The 16,189-nt window shown below is 37.5% G+C and overlaps 1 protein-coding gene across 2 annotated transcripts in view; it reads left to right on the top strand.

Annotated features, from left to right (window-relative positions):
* Nucleotides 1-16,189, top strand: part of impg1b (interphotoreceptor matrix proteoglycan 1b) — a 29,612-nt gene that overhangs the window by 8,392 nt on the left and 5,031 nt on the right. Inside the window, exons 3-14 of one of the 2 annotated variants that reach the window (XM_079853161.1) lie at nucleotides 1,085-1,251; nucleotides 1,388-1,416; nucleotides 1,810-1,838; nucleotides 1,922-1,965; nucleotides 2,057-2,206; nucleotides 4,349-4,407; nucleotides 4,878-5,059; nucleotides 5,140-5,328; nucleotides 5,639-6,486; nucleotides 7,489-7,578; nucleotides 11,854-12,073; nucleotides 13,935-14,145. In XM_079853161.1, coding sequence (XP_079709287.1) covers nucleotides 1,085-1,251; nucleotides 1,388-1,416; nucleotides 1,810-1,838; nucleotides 1,922-1,965; nucleotides 2,057-2,206; nucleotides 4,349-4,407; nucleotides 4,878-5,059; nucleotides 5,140-5,328; nucleotides 5,639-6,486; nucleotides 7,489-7,578; nucleotides 11,854-12,073; nucleotides 13,935-14,145 — 2,218 coding nt within the window. Of the gene's footprint in view, nucleotides 1-1,084; nucleotides 1,252-1,387; nucleotides 1,417-1,809; nucleotides 1,839-1,921; nucleotides 1,966-2,056; nucleotides 2,207-4,348; nucleotides 4,408-4,877; nucleotides 5,060-5,139; nucleotides 5,488-5,638; nucleotides 6,487-7,488; nucleotides 7,579-11,853; nucleotides 12,074-13,934; nucleotides 14,146-16,189 lie in introns of both variants that reach the window. The other variant, XM_079853160.1, reaches the window with a different exon arrangement.

Raw genomic sequence — 16,189 nt, forward strand, 5'->3', positions numbered from 1 at the left:
TCAAATAAGATCTATTTCAAATCAACTTTCTATTTATCAAAAATGTAACATGGTTTCCATAAAAATATCAAGTGGCATGTTTTCAACTTTGACGATAATAAGAAATGTTTCTTGAGCACCAAATCAGCATATTAGAATGATTTCTGAAGGATCATGTGACACTGATGACTGGAGTAATGATGCTGAAAATGTGGCTTTGCCATCACAGAAATGACTGTTTTACTGTATTATGTGGTGAGCATAGGATAGCCATGTTCAAGTGACCATAAGATATAAGCAAGAGGCTAATGTTCAAAAACATCTCACCAAGCCCAAACCTTTGAATGGTAGTGTTTATGAAACTAGTTACATTAAAACTGTGAGCTGATCAATAAACAAATCCAGTAATCATTTACTAAAAATCATGTCGTTCCAAACTTGTATGAATTCTGTGGAACACAACACTAGAAGTTATGAATAATGTGCTACTTGTTTTTGCCATGTGATAACAATGAATGTGGACAGAAGCTTTCAAAAGGATGCAAATCCAGCATAAAATTATCATAAAATTAGTCAACATGAAGTCAAATGTGTTTGGAATGAAATGATAGCGAGTAAATAGGACGAAGTGGCAATTTATGCTTGATCTGACCATTAAAAATGACTTTCACTGGTGTATTCTAATGCTGTCAGGTTGATTTAGTCATATTAAATAATATTTTTGGCTTGAATAAAACCAGTTAATTAAGATAAAACCACATGAATCACTATTTTTGGTTACCTGACAAAACATTTTAAGCAGATAGCATGATATTAAATTACTGGAACAAACAAGCTAAAGGTGAGGCTTATTTATTTGTCAGATGCAGTTAAGAGATACTCTCAATTAGATGTCCATAATAACTGTGTTGGCAAAATGAGATAATGGCAGAAAATGGCTGCATACTAAATACTATTAAGTATGTTATGCCTCTGTCAGCGGTGCATATAATTAATTTTAGGTGTCCTGGCCTGTTTTTATCAGGTCTTTTCTGTTAGTCCTCTCAGTCGTCTCAACACAATTCTCTAACAGCCTTCTCTAAATAATTCCCATGCTATTTAACAGTTTGTCAAGAAGCTGTGTGGGAGGCCTTCCGGATCTTTCTTGACAGAGTTCCTGACACCATGGAGTACCAGCAGTGGGTGTACGCCTGTCAGAGAGACTCGCTTTGCATGGAGGATCTGGCCCGAAATTTTAGTAGCACACGGGAGCATCTTGACATGGTAGCCAGTGTAAGTAGCTTCTTGTGTCCGACTGCCAATTCAGTTCAATCGTCTTGCCAATACAGCCCAAATGTGCCAATATCATTCAATTGAAAAAAATGTTTTTCTTTCTGTAAATTCTCAAAGAGATTTATATAATTTACAGAGAGTGGATGCTCAAGATGAACAGGAGAGGTAAGAATCCCGAAGATGATCTTGAATTCAAGGGCCTCTTGGTTTCAGTATTCATGGTATGGCGATTTACTTGTCTTCATTTTTAGGGCCCAAACCCTTCAGAATATCTAGAATGAGGTCACCTGACTAGTGGGAGATGAGAAAATCTCAGTCTGTCCTTTAAAAAACAAAGTTTGTTCATATTTGGTGACCTAGCTAAACACTGCTCTCTGACCTGATCCACTTTAATAAGAGGGATCTGTGCCCAGACATATTACGCTTGGGTGTTAGAGCCACACAAACATACCCGGGCTTATATGCAGTAAACCCTTTTATCGGGGACAATGAATTTTATTGCATTTATCATTCTCGGATTGATTCATCCCTTCTCAACATGTTTTCAATTATTTTTAGGGCTCTCACACCTGCACCAGGCGAGAAATGTAAGTCCTCACCGTCCGAAAGAGAAAAAAATATTGGTTGATCTTATAAAAACACGACTGATTGATGGCTTTTTATGCTTCAGGTTCAAAGAGTCCTGCTGAACTTTTCATCATTGAATCTGACAGCGTATGGCCACTAACTTGTGCTTTTTAGAATATGCGCTTAACATACTGATGAAGTTAGAAACAAACAAATTGACTATTCTCTGATCTGATAGGAAACTGGGGCACCAGATGCTGTCCCTCAGAGGATGGAGGAGCACATTGTGGAGTTCAGCGTGACTGTAGTAGACCCCGTCTACAGCGCACTACTGAGGGATCCAGGCAGCCCTCAATATGAAGACCTCACTCGCAATCTTCACGAGCAGGTTAGGCTAAATGATTATTAACTATTAAACAAATGCCATTTAACTTGGATTTTCTGATGTTTTTCGAGGTACAAACAGAACCTAATGAACTAATTATGAGAACATTTATCTAAAAATCTCAAACAAATCTATCAGCTATGTCATATAATTACACAGGAAACAGGAGCATAATGACTTAAAATGTTTTTTAAAAGATCTAGGCTATACATCTCACCAGAGCCTGCATGATGTTGTTGAACTCAAAGCAGGTGAAATATGTAAACAGGAACATTGGAACAAGAACACAGCTATGAAAACTAATAAAAGACATAAAAAGACCTTTGATCACCAAAATGACATTTTATCTTTGGAAAAAAAAATCGTCATGCTTTAAAATAGCTTGAATGTAACTCTACACCCTTGCCTCATTTAGAATATGCGGTTCAATGAATATGCAAATTAGCCCTACCTCCAATCACTCACACCAGACCAGAGCAAGCGTGCCGCAAAAGTGCTAAAAAAAGTGAAGCCAAAGCGCCTCGATCGCCCCCCCAGTGGCTGGTCCCAGTATAGGTTATAAACCCCGCCTCTCCATGAAGTCTACTGGACGTGATGGAAACTAAACAATCAAATTACACTTCAGATAGATTTTTTTCAAACATGTTTTCTGTCATTTTAGGTAGTTTTTATCACGTTGATCTAAGTTTAAGTGTTCGGGTATTTTTTTTATATTAGTTTGGTATTAATTATTTGATGCTATAAAAACGGGAATGTGACGTCATGATTGATAGCTGTGATTGACAGCTTCTCTAAACGAAGTAGCCACTAAGGCACCAACAAACTTTTTGGGGGGATTTTCAGGAGGAGATTGGAGCTTAAACTTTAATTTCTACATGTCCATAACTGTATATTTCACACAGTAAATTTTGTATTAAGTGAGGGCAGGACCTTAATATCGCAGCTTTACTTCCTGGTCACTACTGCGCAGAATCAGGTCCCAAATCTGCACAAGATGTCAGTGCCATATTAGGACTTTGGCGGCTTCACTTTTTACCAATGGAAGAGAGTGAAGGGGCGTCGTCCATCTTTTTTTACAGTCTATGGTCCAGAGATCCACTCTTTGATGATCACACAATGATGTGACAAGGTAGTTTGTGACATCAGAAACACCAGCGATCTCAAACCGCGTTTTTGAGACTGTCTTTTTGTCATTGCAGTTTTAAGGAGAAATACTTAGTAACGGTGTTGACTTATGAATTTGCACATGGTTTGTCTTAAAGGTGCAGTGTGTGATTTTTAGCGGCATCTAGTGGTGAGGTTGCGAATTGCAACCAACAAAAGTTACGGTGGCCGACAGGAAAAGATGTCATCGTCTGAGACAGCAGAGAGTAGCCAGTTAAGCAATGAGGTTTCATTACAAAGATAAATAAAGAAATTATGTTTGCTTTATTATTCAGTAAAACGATAAGTTATTGCGAATATTATTGTTACTTGTTCATCATTGTGTCATGTTTTATTCGCTGACTTTAGCTAGCTTCTTTGCACGAAGAACAGCAATAGTGACAGATCCTCCTAAATATTACACAATGCACCTTTAAAGCATATTAAAATCACCACATTAAAACAACATTAAAAGCTTGATTTTCACCACAGGGGGACTTTAACTTAATATATAGTTTAATCTAAATGAAGTACTGAATTATTGTCAAGGAACAGCTAGTTTCATGGGTAGTGAGTGATAACTGTAATTACATAATTCTGAGAAAATAAGCAGAAATAGTGCAATTGTGTTAAGAACATTCTAGAAAACATCTCAAAGTGTTTTTGTTGGTTGCCATTTTAAAAACAAATAAATAATAAGCCCCAGTGGTTGTCTATTTCTCAAACTACATAGACAAGGCAAAGACAAAGTTATATAGTACATTTGAAAGTAGCTTACCGTAAAAGATCAAATTACAGGAAATCCAAACAAGAATTGAGTAACTTCAGAAGGTAGCATGAGATTAGTTTAAAAAAAGACTAGAGCCATGGCACATGATTTTACAGCGTGGCAGCATGTCTGACAATCCATAATCTGAGGTTTTGACCTACCATACAAAGATTACTGAATATTGAAATAAAAAAAGAGATGTCTAAAAATATTTTTCATTTACACTTCTGCAGATGCTGCATGTATTCGACAAACTTCCTGGGTTTAAAGAGATTCGAGTGCTGGGATTTCGGTAGGTTGATGTTGGAACTGTGGGATTCACAGATATATTGCAGTCCATTGAACTTGAAAATTGTATTTTTGGATGGGTAATTCTCTCACAGGGGCAACTTGGGGTAAGTATTTGAAGAAATACTTTGCAAATTGTGTTCAGAACAACTGTGTTTCAATTACTGTACCATTATGTTGTGTTGAACTGTAGACTGAGTAGTATACTTTTGAAAATTAACCCTCATGTTTTGTTGAGATTGACTTTAGAGTTCCAGAAACCACAAATGCTTTTAAATATAAAATACATTCAAATAGAGGGAACATACAATGTGTACAATCAGTTCTCATAAGATTTGAAAAAGTCTCAACCTCAAATGTCAGTGATAATTATGATTATTGAGATTTTATATGGGCATTGAGGTCCTTTAAAGAGAACAAGAGTGCTAAGGTGAATAACAAACCTCTTACAATTCCCTTCATAACATTGGTCAGAGCTGGAGGTGTTGCAGCGAGCTATGCTGTAGTGTTTGAGACTGATGGGACACAGGCCATAGGTGACACAGACTCCACAGATGAATATGGCATAGAGGGAGTCCTAAAGAGCATGGTGGTCAAGGCGCTAAGTGAGGACACATCACTTCCAGTGGACGTGCTTTCCCTAACTTTCGAACCAGGTACACAAAATCAATATAATCAATATAAAGGCCCTAGACAGACTACAAATATTTAACCTTACCTAAATCGCCCTGTACAGACTCTTCAACAGCAGACAAGCATGAAAACACAAGATCCAGTACTGAAATGAGTAAAGAATCGAGATTTATACCTGGGGAAATGAGTACACAGTCCACAAATGTCACCTCGGAGGAAACTATTGCACCTTCTGGAAATGTGGGCAACTTTTTTGGGGATCTAGGCCCTGATAGGACTCAAACAGTTTCGGGTGAGGGTACAGAAAGGAGTGATGTACATAAAGTACAGGTACTTGATACATCGTCCCATGTCCCCACACTAGCAGTAGCCACAGAGCTAATCAGCAACTCCCAACTTGAGGGTTTTAAGACGGCAAGTCAAATCACTGAAGACACTTTAGCTATCAAAGGTACATTTCTCATTTGTAGTGAGTAGTGCACAAGAGCACCTACTTCCCTACTAAGACCCTTAAGCTATGAATGAGAAAATTAATTTTAATTTCACATTAGATTCCAAGCACTTTAAAATACACTCTCTGAAAACGGTTCTTTGTTTTCCAGGTTTGCCAAGAACCACTACAGTGGATTTCCTATCAAAGTTGTCTGATGTCCAAGAGACTGTAGGAAATGAAATTGTTGCCACGGCTCCACCACTGGACTTTGAATCTTTTGAAGTAGCAAAAGTATCTACTTCAGCTCAACCTGATATGGATTTTGATATGACACCAGAGGCCATTCCTGCAGAGGCAACATCATCAATCTTGACATCCCTAACCCCTACTAAGCGAACTCAAGATTCTGTATTTCAAGAAGATGACACAATTGGTCCCTCCAAACCTTTAGAGACCTCTACTGAAGGACTTCCTTCATACCCTACCAGTTCAGTTGATAGCCCGGAGTTGTCCCCTTCAATTGACCTTAGTGACCACATCAAGTCTCCATCTGTCACTGCCACTGTAGATACACTCCATCATGTTGGACCTACCAGTCCAGAACCAATTCTCCCTGAAGCTATTCCCTCTGCGCTAACGCCCACAGAAGACCTCATTTCACACCTGACCCCGGACAATTTCCTGGAGGAAGGGGGACAGACTCTCTGGACAGTTTCACATCCCCCACAAGAAGGTAGTACAGATAATGGCAGAGACACACAAGAAGATGTAGAGCAGTCTGATGAGGACGAGATTCTGGACTTTGGGAGTGGATTCCCCTCAGAGATCGACGAGAATCCACAATCCTCGGCTCATCCTCTAGGTTACGTTACCACTCCTTCGATGATGGCTTCTAACCAGGCCAAAGAGTTAGTGGTGTTTTTTAGTTTACGTGTGACTAATTTGATGTTTTCTGAGGATCTTTTCAACAAGAGTTCCCCCGAGTACAAATCACTGGAGAACACGTTTCTTGAACTGGTAGGTAAACACACTTCTGTCTTTGACTTTCTCTTGATACAAGCCTTTTTATCCTCCCTTTGTTGTTAGCTTTACTTTTTTTTTTTTTTTTTTTTGTGCCACAGTGCATGCTGGGAAACTGAATAGATAAAGTGTGTAATTTGTCTACAGTGTTTTGACAGATGGCATCTGAGAACAGTGTTGTTCGAAATGTAATATGCATTTTTCTATAAAGCCAATGTAAAAAGGATTTGGGTGACTGACAGAAAAACTGAATTACATTTCTGTACATTTTGTGCAAGGATACTTACTTTGTCACTTCAAATGTTTTTCTATGAACTTTTGTTTACCTTACTTTTCAATTTCAACAGAAAAACACAGGGTGAAATCATGTATGGTCATTTCAAAACATAATTATGCAATCTCACACAAGCAAGAGTGGTGTAATACTGAATATCGGCACAGCTACAATTAGGTAATTACAATTGTGCCAATATACCGATAGATTGTTAGTGTGATATTGCTTTCATACATTAGTTCACTAAACTAGAAGTAAAAACTGAGTAGCTTAAATTTCAGACAAAATTTTGCCAGTTGTTCCAAAACAAACCAAAGCATTAAGCTTTGCATATCACCAAGCAACATAGACTTGAACAGCATATGAGTGGAGCCATTTTTCCTCCCAGTTCAAAATGATGTGTAATCACTCCGCTCCAGCTCCACATCCTTTTTTCCATTTTCTGCACCCCGGTCACTCTATGCTCACTGGAGAGAAAACCTGCCCAGAACAATCCAATTGCAACTTTTGCTTCAACTTAAAAAAAAAAAAAAACTACTCACCCAAGGAGAAACACTCCACTTCCACTCGACACCACTCATATACACTCGCATACAATGTGGACAAGAGTATTACAAACATGGAACTTTTAGAACAGCTCTTAGCCAATCTTACTGCATTTTCACATCTAAGTGTTGTTGTTTTTATTCAGATTATATCTTATAATATCCTGTTTTCTCAACTAGAGACAATTCTCTGAACCAAGCGACTCGCCAAACCCTGAGGCCTCTAGTCAAGAGACTGAGAGAGAACAGAAGATATTAGCCACAATACCGGTACATCTATATCCAAGCTTGAAAAAGCATAATCAATCACTTTTTGGCACTAGATTCTGCACCTTCGTCTAATAACTTTCCACATCTGATCTTACTGATCAAAATAACCATGTTTAATAACTGCTGATTAATGAGCTCTCTAACCAGCATTAACCAATGCTAAATGCTTACTCTATGGCTTATCTGCCCAACCTGCAACATATTTTTGGTACTTGTTTAATTCTTGGGTGTTGCCTTATTGCTCTGTGCATATTTTGGTTTCTCAGGATCTGTGCAAACTTTATTTGTGCATAGAATATGTGCATTTAAGCATTATAAGAGTATGTGCTCATATCAAATGCTAAACCTGTATATCTGTGAATAAAGTTTTTTTTTTTTTCTTCTTCTTATTTGTGTAAAACACAGAGGAAATCATTTCAAAATCCTGTTGAATTAAACAACCAAAAACAGAGCATGCCAAGAAAAAAAAAAAAAAAAAATTCCCTCATGGGACTTGCTGTCTAGTTTTGTTTCTCAGAACTGATTTTAGTTGGTTACGCAGCCTAATGGTTTAGAATTGTTCTTCGGTGAGATGTGTCCTTGAATGTAATCAGTCTCCAAATGTTATTTATTAGAGTGTTACATCAATGACAAAGCACTTTTGTGGATTTTGAAATTAACAGCTCAATGAATTATCTATCGATAAATTACAGAAACGTCTGTTTGTCTGTATGTCTGTCTGTCTGTCTGTTATTCGCATATCTCTCGAACCGTTAGTCTGATGGATTTCAAACTTGACAGGTGTCTTGCTACGGGCACGAGTAAGTGCAGTGCCAAGTTTGACGTTGTTTGGATGAGAAATGCAAAAGATATCGTTAAAAATACCAGTAAAAGAAGCACTTAGAAGGTTGTGGTTTAAAAAGAAACATTCTGATATAAACACTCTGTCAGCTACACTGTTTACTTCTGAATATTATATTTTATTCACGGCCATCATTTGTAGTAACCTATTCACAAACTGTTTGCTCAAGCGTAGCATTTTTTCGGAGTTCACTGTGTAGCCTGCCCCCTGAATCATTGCGTTTACTTCTGTATATTATATGTAAGGGATAATAGGGAGGCGGTTGTTATAGCGAATAGAGCATCACAGTCCCGCCCACAGCCGGTTCCGGTTCCGGTTCCGGACAGGCTGAACGGGACCCCGACGCGAAGCGGAGGGGTCTTGAATCAGCTTGAAGGGGTATTTATTCGCTATAACAACCGCCTCCCTATACATTATCCCGCTTATTACATGGCTACCTACCAAATAAATCAATAATTTGACACAAAATATTGATTTAAAAAGGAGTTTATTAATTTAAAAACGATTGTATTCCTTCCGTTAAAGAAAATAGTCCGTTCCGTCTCTACGGTTGCGTCCATAGCAACGCTCTGTTTTTCATGGCAACGGTCTGTTATACTTCGCAGCGGTCTGTTATCAAGAAATAACAGACCGCATTCTACATTGGAATTCAACCAAGCCATGTAATAACTATGTATAAATTGCGGGAACGTCTTTCTGTCTGTGTGTGTGTGTGTGTGTGTGTGTGTGTGTCTGTGTGTGTTATTCGCATATCTCTCGAACCGTTAGTCTGATGGATTTCAAACTTGACTGGTGTCTTACTACGGGCATGAGTAAGTGCAGTGCCAAGTTTGACGTTGTTTGGATTAGAAATGCAAAAGATCTTGTTAAATATATATCGATAAAAGAAGCACATAAGTAGCATTTTCTCGGAGTTCCCTGTGTATCCTGCTCCCTGAATCGTGTAGTTCAATTTTCCACATTTATTGTATGTCATTATGTCAGTATCAGTATTTGCTTTCTACCATGCACAAATAAAAATGTCAGTGAACTTTTGCTGTGTAATTGTAACAATGAGCACTCAAACACACCAAACCAACAATTACTAAAAACACACACAAAAACTGATTTTGCACGGGCATTTTGCACTGCTCCCTGATTCGACGCGCTTATTCATTTGTGGATGTTAACTGAATCTGTAAGTCAGCTATGCTGTTTACTTCTGAATATTATATTTCATTCTGGTGCACTTAACGTTATCGCTACTGTGTAATAGTAGCCTATGCTATTCACCAACTAAACATATCCCATTCAATGCATTCACAGTCTCTTTCACGGGCACCAAACCAACAATTACTAAAAACACACACAAAAACTGATTTTGCACGGGCATTTTGCACTAGTTTGTAATAGAAGCAAAACACAGAGAAACAGTAGCTACTTTTTTGGCTCGTTTGTGAATGGTTCTGGGTGAATGCAATCTCTTTTAAGATACATATTTAAAATATTTTTTAATAGTCAATCTAGAGTGGCCCAGACTGGTTTTCATGTGTGTTAAAGACTATAATAATGACTATTCCTAACTGTTTTAGTCTGCAGTTTTATATGTTCATAAAGCACAGTTCTAAAGGGGACTACTGTACAATTTATCATTCTGTTCCATAAGATATTGTTTTACTTTTTTTTTTTATTATTTGTGTGAATCCTAAGATACAAAACTCCATTTCCCAAAATAAGTGGTTGCCCAAACTAGTATTGTGTTGTAGTTTGTCGTGACTAGCCTAACGCCAGTACTATGAGACCTTTTGGATTATCACATGAACTACTAAAAATCTGGTCAGGAACTACTCTGGTAAGTATCTGGGTGAAATGGCCATCAAATTGGTTTATTGATTCATAAATGGGCTTTCAAAGGGTAATTTGATAATCGCTAGATATTTATGTTCTTGCAATTTCTGCAAAAAATAGATTTTTCACTGTACACATCAATTTCGCCCATTTATAATTCAACGTTTTTGTCGCTTTTGTAGAGACAACTGTAATATGTTAGTCCTATACTAGGTTTGCATTGATTTTAGCCTCTCGACCTTGTAGGATGCTCATTTACTCCTGTCTCTACTGGTTTGTGTAGCAACCATCTCCATTGGCCATGGAGACCAAAAAAATAGTTTTCATTTAAATTTTAATGTTTTAAAAAATATATTCATAAGTATTAAACATATTTTAAAATTATAATAAAAATAAAGAACAGAACAGCACTGAAAGAGATCCCTATAAACCAGTAGATACAAGGCACCATGCTATAGAGTGTTAGAATCAGTATTCAAAAATAGGGATACACTACAATTCTGCTGCTGCCTGTGATAATTCATTAATTTATTAACCTATTTGGAAAGGAACACTACTGTATATATTAGCTGATTCCTTCTGTCCTGTGATGACAACAAAATGTCACGACACTGGCATCAGCCAGACAGTAACATTGATTGAGACTAAGCTGTGAGTCAAAGCCTGCCCTGTGGGGAAGAATAACACCTGCTCTGCCCTGGCACTTAGCCGAGAGGTGAGAGGTTGATTATGACTGGCAGATAAGGTCTACCTTTTAATACAGATTATCTCCTGTTACACATGCACTTAGTTAAATACAACATCATCTCAGGCCTTCAGGCCTTTTGTTCTCCTACTTGCATTTGTATTTATTTATCTTTTTTTTAAATACAACAGAAGCCTTTTCTCCTTTAACTATGAAATGCTTAATAATATTTTAAAATAAATCAAATTTAAATTAAATAATTAAACAAAAACATTTTTAATATTTAAATATAAAATATGAATTATATTTTGAAGTGAAAACATTTGTTTTTTAATTCAAAATTGTAAGGTTAAATATTTAAAAAGGCTTTTCGACTTTCAGAATTGTTAATTCCTCATTATCTATTAACTAATTAATTAATAAGGTTTTCATTTTAATACATTAAACAAAATATCCCATTAAACAAAAATACCAAGGTGAAAATGGTGAATTATTGAGTAACATTTTCAAAACGCTAATAATCTATAAGACTCTTGTGCAAATGTCATATCCTCAAGACTTCTATCTTTTGTTTGACTGGTGCAATCAATCTCTTGAAATCTTGAGCTTGAGATGAATGACTGAGCTGCTATGCCCTATTTCTCCTGAACAACTGTCTTTATCTCTAACTGGCCCTCCTCATGCGGAATGAAATGAGCATTGAGAAGATTTTGCATATTGTAATAGGATGAGAGACAGACACTAGCCAAAATCGTTTAGTTTCGAGGAATTGAGGAGAATTGCTTTAGAATTGACAATCCCAAAAGTTTTGCATCTGAGTTGCATTACGTTCATGCACAATTAACCATTCTGCACTAGTCAGCAATGATGAAAGAGAAGTCGTAACTCACTCAATTTCACTTTTATCTCTACTTTCCCACAGCTCCTGCCGTATCTACAGTCCAACCTGACTGGATTTAAGGAGCTGCAGATTCTGAACTTTAAGAATGGCAGTGTGGTGGTAAACAGCAAGATGAAATTAAACAAACCAGTTCCGTACAATGTTACGGAGAGGGTGCAGTGCGTGCTTGAGGACTTCTGCAATGCAGCGTCTAAGAGATTGGATATGGAAATTGACTCCCAATCAGTGGATGTGGAAGCAGGTAAGGACGGTGTTGAAAAGAGAAAACAGGTAGTTCCTCTAAAGCAGAGGTGTCCAATCCTGCTCCTGGAGGGCCACTGTCCAGCAGAGTTCAGCTCCAATCCCAATTAAACACACCTGAACCAGCTAATCAAGGCCTTACTAGGCAATCTAGAAACTTCCAGGCAGGTGTGTTGTTTGAGTTAGAGCTCAACTCTACAGGACAGTGGCCCTCCAGGACCGAGTTTGGACACCCTTGATCTAAAGGGATAGGTCACCCAAAAATGGAAATTCTGTAATGTACTGACCCTCATGTCGTTCCAAATATCTATGACTTTCTTTCTACTGTGGAACAAAAAGAAGATAATTTATTTTAGTGTGTTTTAGGTCACACTTTAGATTAGGGTCCAAATCTCACTACTAACTAACTATTAACTATGATCTTTGCCTCAATACACTCCTAATTACTGCTTATTAATAGTTAGTAAGGTAGTTGTTAAGTTTAGGTATGGAGTAGCCAGGATAAAAGTCCTTTTCAAGAAAAGTCTGTTAACTCGGCGGCCATATTTGCAACATCTCCGAGCATCTATTTCAGGCATCCAAGACCAAGTCCTATCTATTCAAATGGGGGAATCCTTAAATCTCAAAAACTGCTTGCCGAACTCACAATTAAATGACATATTTCAAATTAGCAACAAAATCTGATATGAACTGTCCCCTTTACCAATCAGCGATTGGCTCTTTAACTTAGAAGGCAGGACGTTTTCCCCCATTTTGCGAGTTGCAGATTCTCCCATTCATAAGTAATAGGAGTGAACCATCTTTCCATATCTATAGTCTTTGGTAGGATTAAGGGATGTAGAATATGGTCATGCAAAATAAGGCATTAATATGTGCTTTATAAGTACTAATAAACAGCCAATATCCTACTAATATGCATGCTAATAATTGGACCCTAAACTAAAATGTTCCTTTTTTTTGTCCATACAATGAAAGTTAATTGGGGTCCAAATGTTCTTCAAAATCTTCTTTTGTGTTCTGCAGAAGAAACTAAGTCATACAGGTTTTGGAAGGACATGAGGGTGAGTAAATGATTTTCTAAAATGATTTTAATTTTTAGGTGAACTATCCTTTTAAGAAAGTTCTGTTCACACTGACTGCGATTTGCTGTAAAAAAAAAAAAAAAAAGGCCCAGAAGTCATTAAATTTCAATGAGACTTGCCAATTTCACCAGACCACATGTTAATTATTAGCAACAACTGATTCCTTGTCAAATTAAAATCTCATCTTATTTTTATTTAAAGGGATAGTTCACCCAAAAATGAAAATTCTGTCATCATTTCCTCACCCTCAAGTTGTTCCAAACCTGTATGAATTTCTTTTTTCTGCTGAACACAAAAGAAGATATTTTGAAAAATGTCTGTAACCAGTTGATGGACCCCATTGACTTCCATAGTATTTTTTTTTCCCTACTATGGAAGTCAATGGGGTCCATCAACTGTTTGGTTACAGACATTTTTCAAAATATCTTCTTTTGTGTTCAGCAGAAAAAAGAAATTCATAAAGGTTTGGAACAACTTGAGGGTGAGGAAATGATGACAGAATTTTCATTTTTAGGTGAACTATCCCTTTAACAACGCATCTAATTTTTAATGAGATTTTCGAATGTTATTGGCATCTACAAATTCCACCAATTATATTAGGGCATCCAGACCTTAAACATCCAGCAATAAAAATGCTGTCAGTGCGAATGGGGCAGAACAGTAAACAAAATCATCCACATTAACGTAAAGGGATACCAACACCTGTATTAAGTCTTTAATCGTCTTTGTCTGTCTGGCTGCAAGTATTCCAATCCAATTAGTTCTCATTGTCTAATCCAGCCGATCACGTCGATCCATGTAAGTTTACGGCGTGTAACGAGTTCTCCCGCTGCGTGGTGAACACGTTAACCACAGAGCCCGAGTGTCTGTGCGATCCGGGCTACAGCACAGTAAACGGCCAGCCCTGTACGAGCATCTGTGACCTACAGCCGGAATACTGCCTGAACGGAGGCCAGTGTGAAATTATACCAGGACACGGAGCGACCTGCAGGTACGTTAACATGATGACCTCTGAAAGAGAAAATTGATGTCGACGAACTGCTGCTTTCCTTAGAATTCATTTCAATGGAGATTACAAGGATGTAGGGGAAAACCAAAACCACTTGAGCATACAAAGTTCTTCACCTGCACAGCCAGAAAAAAAATTTGCATAAAGTATAGGGATACAACAGCTTGTCAGTGAGGAAGTACCTTTAAAATGTACACATTTGTACATTTTGTGCTTTTTACAGTTTTTCTCGATTGCTTAAACACATTTCTTGAAACTATGCCTTCGTATTCTTAAACCAGTAAACACAATAACGTCTCACCCAACTCCCCAAACATCCTATTTTCAGGTCAAAATGAAGCTCTACACTTAAAACCATTCACTCTTGCAGAAAAACCAAACTTTGCCCCTCAGACATCACACACAAGCCCTCACAAACACACACTACAACATAGTCTTACACACTGATGCAATACATTTAAAACAACATTTCCAAAACTGGTAAGTTATGTTGCTTGTGGTTTCCCCCCCTCACAAACTTTTTCACATGATGAACACAAAAGACACAACCAATAGATACATTGGCACATTTTTATTCATTCATGTACTAACACAGTACAACACACACACACACAAAAAAGTGGTCTTTGGTCTGGGTCAGGCCAGAGAATCTCGTCCACATCACAGGCTATATTGGCCCTAGCCAGGCAGCAGGGGTAAAATCCTTTTGCATGCCTGTTCCCCGCTGGCACACATCAACTGAAACATTTGGCAGGCTTCTTCCATTTCATCGTCTCTGTGTCCTAGAAAAATAGAAGTACTGATTACTGCAACTGTAACACATCATTTTTACAAAATGGAAGCATTCAGAAAACTCTATCTGTATGTGAAGCAATTTGATGCATTTCTTTTTATTACTGTATAGTGCAACCACTACAGTACATGTATGTGTTGTAACAGCACAAAGTACAGCTCTCAAAAGACACAGAGCAGTCTGAAGCACTGTACCTGTTTTTCTCCCGGAAGGTTCTTATGATTGAGGCGACGGTGAAGCGACTCAAATTTGGCCTTACTCGTAGCCCAGCCTCCCTCATAGTCATACCATGGACAAAGACATGGACAACTAGAATGTCTTGTCTCCTTGCCCTTCACCTTCCTCCTCCTCCTCCACTCCAGTGTCCTCGACCTCTTCCTTCATGTCTTTCTGGATCCATTGTTCCAAAACTGAATGAACTGACTCTGGCCCTTTCATCTATCTATTGAAGGTTCTGATTTGTGTGTGATGAATTTTGACTCTTAGTGTTTCCACTTGGGTAATTGTATGCTAATTTAGCTGAAGCTGTGCTGACTGAAATTGAACATTGAAAGTGAACAATATTGAATGCTAATGCTTTCTAAATGACATCATGGTGTAGGCAATGAGAAATGTGAGAATTTGTGTGTAGAGTTTTGCAGTGACAGTTCAACAAATCTGACTTGTGTCAAAACAGGGGAATAGTGTTAATAGTTTAGGGAAATAGGTGTGCTTTTTGATAAATGGCGTTATGGTTTTGAAATTTTAGTTCAAATGCCTGGTTAAGCAATCAAGAAACACTGTAATACCTTAGAGCATATTAGTATGGAAGCTTGTTTCCGCCACTAAATATAAAATAAAAAAAGTAATTGCAACTTTTTATCTCACAAATATGACTTTTTTTTTTTCTCGCAATTGCGAGTTTATATCTCACAATTATGACTTTTATCTCAGAATTGCGTTATATAAACTCGCAATTGTGAGTTATAAAGTCAGAATTGTGAGATATAAACTTGAAATTCTGAGAAAAAAAGTCAAAATTACAAGATAAAAAGTCTTTTACAATTATCTTTTAAATTGTTTTATTCCGTGGCGGAAACAAGCTTCCATAGTAATACGTACCCTTAAGGTACTATTATGAAGTTCCTTTATAGGCACTGACCCAGTGACAGGTTGTGGTCCATTCATAAATCCGAAAGATCTTACCTTCATGCTGTGGACATGCATTACAAACCAGAAGAAAGAACACAAGGA

This window comes from Squalius cephalus (genome assembly GCF_949319135.1).
Source record: "Squalius cephalus genome assembly, chromosome: 20".
NCBI lineage: Eukaryota > Metazoa > Chordata > Actinopteri > Cypriniformes > Leuciscidae > Squalius > Squalius cephalus.